The sequence below is a fragment of the Pholcus phalangioides genome, unplaced genomic scaffold, assembly GCF_987345545.1.
Source record: "Pholcus phalangioides strain wild (caught in Gottingen) unplaced genomic scaffold, Ppha-v1.0 ptg000030l_1, whole genome shotgun sequence".
In the NCBI taxonomy this organism is placed as follows: Eukaryota; Metazoa; Arthropoda; class Arachnida; order Araneae; family Pholcidae; genus Pholcus; species Pholcus phalangioides.
In genome coordinates this window covers 2,031,428-2,038,857 of record NW_028301620.1, presented here as the reverse complement: position 1 = coordinate 2,038,857, position 7,430 = coordinate 2,031,428, and the positions used below count along the sequence as shown (strand labels likewise).

The 7,430-nt window shown below is 34.4% G+C and overlaps 1 protein-coding gene across 3 annotated transcripts in view; it reads left to right on the top strand.

Annotated features, from left to right (window-relative positions):
* Positions 1–271: 271 nt before the first annotated feature.
* The window catches only part of Zasp52 (Z band alternatively spliced PDZ-motif protein 52), a 46,383-nt gene continuing 39,224 nt past the window's right edge, over positions 272–7,430 (top strand). Inside the window, exon 1 of one of the 3 annotated variants that reach the window (XM_089252712.1) lies at positions 272–955. In XM_089252712.1, coding sequence (XP_089108838.1) covers positions 848–955 — 108 coding nt within the window. In that variant the 5' untranslated portion in view covers positions 272–847. The remainder of the gene's footprint in view (positions 956–7,430) is intronic. The other 2 variants (XM_089252711.1, XM_089252713.1) reach the window with 2 other exon arrangements.

Sequence of the window (7,430 nt, the reverse complement as noted above, 5' to 3'; positions counted from 1 at the left end):
GTCCATGCCTTGTGTTCTTTCCTTTCTCTCTGAATAAACATCTAACCTCAAGAGAAAGACAAACAGACATATAAGGAAACGGACTAGATGCACGCATAACTGATCGGAGAAGATTTTTTCCAATAAAACAATGAATCATTTTTCATTGTAGTATTAGTAAGCGTTTTGTCGTCGTCGTCATCACACGTCATCTCTCTCGTAGTAAAAATATTTCCGCAACACACACACGCGGATCAACAAAAAATCCGGATGAAACAGCGGCGCGCGTGGCACGTGTTCTCTCTCTCCCTCCCCCCCTCCACCCAGTAATGAATATATGAAACTTCAGCTGCTGTGAGGGGGAAAACAAACCAAAAAAAAGAGGGAATTTAGCCTTTTTTCTGCATAAAACGAGGGGGAGAGGAAAAGAAATATTTTTATCATCATCGTGCATTGCATCCCACTCGGAGATAGACGTCGTCGTCTTCTTGGTTGGATGAGAAACTCTCCATTCAGTCATTGCTGAGTCGCCGGTTTAACGCGAGGGAGTTGGTTCTTGGCGAGGGAGTGTGTGTTGTTGAGACGACTATTTTCCTCTCCCTCATCTCAATCTTGTGAAGTTTTCTATTTTATTTGTTCATATATTTCCGTGGGTAGAGAGAGAGACACACAGAGACCTGTGCTGCTTCTCTCATCCATAATCTCACTCTCATCTTCCTCTCACTCTCTTTCTATTTCCGACTACTGTTCCTTACACTTTCTATAACCATTTTTAGACTGAAATTTTACGACGAATATCGACCGAGAGGATTAAAAAAAAAAGAAATTTTATAATTTATTTCCAATTCGATAATTTTTCGTTCGAAAAATGACGTCGCAAGTCATAACTGTCAAATTGTCCAGAGGTGATAATACTTCGTGGGGATTCCGTCTCCAAGGGGGCAAGGATTTCAGCACCCCTCTGTCTGTGCAACGGGTAAGTGAGATTGAATCCATCTCAGTTCAATTGCATTTAATTTTAATTTTATTATGTGATATAGTTTATTCCTTTCTGTTATAGTGTCTATGGTTTTCTTCCTTTCGTGCAAAACCTGAAAGCCTTATCTCTCCTTCTTGTAAGGGGTCTCATACCTTTCACCATGGGAAAAACTATTCTTTAGTAGAAATATCATTGAAAGTACTGTTTAACCATTGATTTATTTCGAAAATTTTACACATATTTTTGATTGCATGTATTATCTTATGTCAGTATAAAGTTTCATATGTCTCTGATACTTAATTTTTTGCAAATTTTCAAAAAAAAGCATTAAAGACAGCTTGTGCGCATGATAAAATAGCATGGCATTAATGTAACTGAATTAAAATTGATTCAAAATATAAAGGATGTGCTGTTCAGTTCATGAAGTTTGAAATTGAAAGTTTGAGATTTCATTTTTGAAATTTTTTGAAATTTAAAATTTAAGTATTAAAATTTAATTTTAAATAAGATTGATTCGATGAAATTTCAAACTTCATGAACTGAACAGGACATCCTTTATATTTTGAATGAATTTTAATTCAGTTACATTAATGCCACGGATTGTCATGCGTGCAAACTGTTTTTAATGGTTTTTTTTTGAAAATTTACAAAAAATTATAAATATATAAATTATTCAAAATTTAATGCCAGCATAGGATAGCACATACAATCAAGAATATGTATGAAAAATTTGAAATAAATCAATGTTTTAACAGTATTTCTAATAATATTTCTATCAGAGCATATTTTTCCACCATGTTAAAAGGTATGAGATTCCTTAAATCAAAGTTTCGCCACCGGGAGGTTTATAAATGAATGAAACATTTATATATTGGAAAATATGATTTTCATATATGAATGAAAAATGTGTAACGTTCCATAAATATTTGATCTGAAATTTACAAACTGTAAATTACTTCCAATCATATTTTTCAATAATGTTTTGTGTACCGAAGAGTATTCCGTTAAATAAACAATAGAAAAAGATAATCTTATTAAACTTACGACTGAACATATTTAATACTTGAGTGAAAATTTTCTTCTGATACTATAAATACTCACTGGCATATGCAAGGGGGAGTCCCTCCCACTTGAGCGCGGAGATTTTTTTTTTTCAGTAAAAATCGAACCCTACCCTTCCCCTTGAGAAAATCTTGCTTACACTTATGATTATAATCTCGGAAGAAACCGAAGAAAAAAATCCTTTTTCGTTTGTTCCTTCTGAGAACAAACGAAAAAGGCAAAGGATAATTTACTCTTCCATGTTACATTCTAAGCCCATCGCTTTCATAATGATAATTTCTTTGCGTTGAATAAAGATTACGTCACATCGAGGGAAAAGTAAAAAATTAAGTTTTTTGATTTTATTTCATCAGTATGTACTAACTTGGCATGTGCTTACTACTACTCAACCGTACATGCATCTCGTACACATGTCTTTGCGGAATTTCACCGTTGAAAAATTATGTCTATTTGAAGCGTTGCCATATGTATTCAGACAACTGCGTTAGGTTTCTGCCTCCACTGAAATTCTAATGTTAACCGTCTAAATTTCAGAATGCATGACAAATTTCGAAACTATACATATTTCTATTATTATTTATCAATTGAGTCATCAAATTAATAAAAAAGAGTGAAATCGTGCCACGATAAACATAAATTATAAAAGCAATTCAGTTTCTCGCTCCTTCAGTTTAATTACTCATTAGCCGATCATCATTAACTGATACCAAAATATTTCAACGGCATTTTGTGCAATTCTGATAAATATAACTGCTATAAAGAGAAGACATTTTCCAAGTAGAAAATAGTTCTAACTGATCTATCTTTTTAAACTGATTCCTTGCCCGAGGCTTCTAATGGTAACCTTGAAAATCCAAGTGAAAGTGAAATAAAATGAAATGAACATTCAAAATATTGACTTTGCACTTCCGTATAAGGAAAAGAGAAAACGCATTATTTGACTTTGGAAAAGACATTTTTAAGCGAAATTGAAGGCCATTTCAGTTTGGCAAAAGTTGTCAAAAAATTTACTTTAGAACGGAAATGACGACAGAAAATGAGGAAGAAAAAAAAATTGTACAGTGAAAAAGTTGGAAGCTTATCATTTTCTGCCGGAGTCATAACCACTTAGTTATGTAAACATGCCGTTTGTAATGCCTTTGATAGAGCAAAAGAAAAAAGTCTCACAACTTGACCTTCAACCTCTCCTTGTAATCTCATCGGACTTTTCCTCAAATCTTATTACGTAAAAAAAGCATTTGAAATACACACTGCGTTTGTTATCATACAATCAACATGGAATAAAATAAAAAAGTAGTGAATACCCTAATTTTTCTCCGCGGTCAAATCTATTCGTAATTCCATGAAAAAAACTATTTTTAAGAACATTTCAGTGAGTTTAACTTCATTAAACTTGTTTTTGCATAAGTTTATATTTTTGACAAATGCAATTTACAAATCGGTATAAAAATCGTGAAATTTTCAAGCATTACTCGAATACAATATTTTCGGAAACTGGCTGTGCGAAGAGATATTGATGTTTAAGAAAAGAAAACTCATCGCTGCCTTCACTGGGACTCGAGCCCTGGTCTCTCATATGCTGGACGAGTGTTCCACCTCTAAGCTATGAAAGCAGGTACAATATTCCCTCCTTGGAACGTATATATAGTTGTGCATAGCACAAACAGGGGGTATAACATTTTACTGGCGAACCGTTGATCCTAGAGGCATACTTCCAACTAGAGAAAGTTTCCAAATAACGTGTAGTACTCAGATATATCATTCATGTTTCAAGGGGTTGTATAGTGATCATAATGAAAATGTTAAGTTTTTATACAGTCCTCGCGTTCGCCAAAACCCAGTTACACAGTTGTTGTCCTGTCTCTCCTGATGCCAACAAAAATATTCCATGTTTCTAAGTGAAATATTCACTGAGATATTTGAATTCGAAAAATGGAAGAAATTAAAAAAAAAAAAAAACGGTTCTAAACGTGAAAAAAACCGTTTTACTCGCATTTAATACTGTTTTTTCCCCCCAAATTCTCTTCGTTTTTCGAATTCGAATATCTCAGTGAATATTACACTTAGAAACGTGTAATTTTTTTTTTGTTGGCATTAGGAGAGACAGGGCAACGACTATCTAATTGGGTTTTGGGGAACGCGGGACTGTATGAACAGTTAATTTCCTTATTTTAATAACTATACAACCCCTTGACACATGAATGACATATCTGAGTACTACACGTTGTTCGACAACTTTTTCTAATTGAAAGTATGCCTCTAGGATCAACTGTTCACCAGTAAAATGCCACACTCCCTGTTTGCTATGAACCCTGTATATGCTGAATAGCTCGATTCCCCGTGAGAGCAGAGATTAATTTTCCTTTCCTAAATATCAATGTCTCTTCACACAGCAAGTTTTCCGTATATATATTATATTAACAAAGTAGAAAATGTCTTTCTCTATCTATTACTCGAATAGTTCTAATTCAATTATCTCTATTCAGAGCACCCTGGGGAGGGAACCAGTGGGGAAAAAAAATCACACCAAACTTGGGTGGTCTACCATACGATAAAATTTTCACTCGGGAAATAAAAAGTTCACCAATGGCCGATAGAGGCAAATGGAGCCCTGCGTATGCAAATTTATTGCGTTATAGTGAAAACCTGCGAATAGTGAACCTGTAACGAATAAACATATTTCCCAAACTACAGTAACTATATTCACACTCCGTTGTTTGTGAAAGTTGTTTCATTGGCATTTCCACGCACCATTACGTTGCTGGTTATCTTTCACAACACCATGTTTGCCCCCACCGGTAATTTTTTGAATTGAACTCCTTTTGCAGAAAATTGTTTACTCATGTTGTGAAATGCATGCTATCAAGGCCGTAACTACGCATGGGCAACTGGGCAGTGGGGGCCCCAATTTTCAGGGGGATTCCCCCGGTTAAACCAACTATTTATAGGTAGAAAGATTTACGATCGAACTCTGAATGTAAATCTGCAGCAGCACCAAAGCAGGCGCACGGCCCACTATAATTTGGTGACGTTTTTTCCTCTGGTTCCTTCTTTAGAGAAATCCACAAGGTGCATTTCATAAGAAATAAAATGACTCCTTCTACTCTTGGGAAACCACCGATCTATTTACTAAATACGTTATGACTGTCAGAAAACATAAAAAATTAAACGTGATTTAAAAACATATTAAGATTTTTTTCCCCATTCGCATACTACAGTAGTCTTGTTTTTTTTTACTCCTATAACTGGTGACTAAGTAAGTGGTTAGTCATCTTGAGTAATCATGTCGGCCTCCTTGGAGAGTGTGTTAGTTCACCTGTTTTTTCTTTTCGGAACAGAAATCGCTCTTCCAAGGGTGAGTGGAATCGAGGATGCACTTCTTTCTCCTGCAAAACAGAACGCCGACTAAACAAACATTAATTCGCGAGAATCACGCGACACATTTGAGATAAGCCTGATCGTGAAAATCGTCAAATCATCACCATTCAATCGTGAAGAAGGTATTTTTCATTGGCGAAGCCAAAGTGCGATTCGATTTTGGCCGTTTCTGGAATTAACGTCACCTAGAACCCAATGCAACAATACAATTGTGTTACGTTCGAAATGAGCGTAAGAGGGGGAAAGCTATTTATAGTTTCTCGTGAATAATATATGTTTTGCTTGCAATGGTGTAGACATAAATGAGATCATTCTTTTGAAAGATATATAAAGGGGGCCACCAACTTTAGAACTTTAGAGAAGTCCAACTTTATTTTTCGAAGGAACAGAGAATCATCCACATATAGATGTCACGAATTTTGCTCCTAATAAAGTAGAATGTCACCTGGTTGTAAAATAATCAATGCAGCAACCTCTAGCTTAGCAATTCTGGTTCCAAGTATTTGAACGATTAATATTCTCTTGAGAAAATGTTGAACTCTTCAGTGAGCGGTTTCAGATCGGTTTAAACTGTAAACTTTGATGAACCCTAAATACCCTGATTACTAATGCAAGTGGTTAAAAGTAGTCACATCATGAGTCAAAGAGATATCTTAAAGTAACTCAATCAAGCAATGACTTTTTGTGTCACCGTAGAAATAAATTTAAGAATGACGGCAATCAATTTACAAAAGTCAATTCAATAACCAGTTTATTAAGAAGTCACCGAATATTTTCACTCAAAATCTACTTTGAATTCTACTTTGGAAGCACAATATATATGGAATCTGTTTGAAAATAGAGCTGGCTTCATTAGTGCAAGCAATTACGAGATTATAATGTTTTTTCTGTAAAAAACGAAACCACTCTTTCTTTAGAAAGAGAAAAAAATGTTGAATTCCCCTTACCCTTGAAATCTTGCATACGCTACTTGCTGGCTTCGTTTCGAAGCAAATAAAAAGGTCTATAGGTCTATTTTAAATTAAACATATTTAAATGAACTCCTACTCAGTTTCGAAAATTAACTTTTTATTTTTCCGATTCTTTATTGTATAAGTTAAAATCTTTTGAAACTACAGAGCAGTGTTCACCAATACGTATCTAAATGCGTGATTCATGCATCGAAATTCAATTTTACTCCTCCAAATTTCGTTGAAGAGTTTTTCCTCTCTTCAGAGGACTCCTCTTTGCTACAGAGAAAACAAACAATGTACAAACTACATTGCTACAGCGAAGTGGACAAAAATTCAAGCCATCATTCCTCGTATATATACATGTATAATTTTTTTTTTGTTAATAATAGTTCAATTTACTTTATTGCAACTGCATATTATAACTCTGATCATAGCGATGAGGAATTAAAATCACCCGTGAAAGGTATCGAAATATGACAATATTTTTAATGTGTGTTCAGGAATAAAAAATCATCCTGAAATGAAATTTCAAGGGTATTAGATAACTCTTAAAATAGCCAGGGCCACAATGATAATGAGACTCCTGTGGCAAACGGATAAAATTCAAGAAACTTTCAGATTAATTTGCGAAAAATGTTCATCCGATGATGCAGCCACCTATTTCTTCCAATGAAAGTATCGTGGGTACGTGAATAAGCCGCGTACGTTTGAGCAGCTCATACATAATACCTGCGCAGCAATCAGAACATTAGATCCTGGAACATTAACTACTGTTAAGAACAATTTGAAAAATGTAATCTATAACTTACGAAATCAAATCTCCTCCATAAGTTAAACATTCAATCTACATAATACCACTAAAATTGGCTCATGAATATAAAAAATATTCTAAATTATACTTTTGGAGTGAGATTTGATTCTTTAATACACAGATTGGTTTGTGCCAGAATATATTTTCAAAATAAGTACTAACTTTTATAACAAAAAAAACTAGTTATTCATTTTTTTTCATAGTTATTTTTTTGGCAAAATGAAATGCATATGTCCATGCAATGTCCATGCCGCTTATTGCGATCACA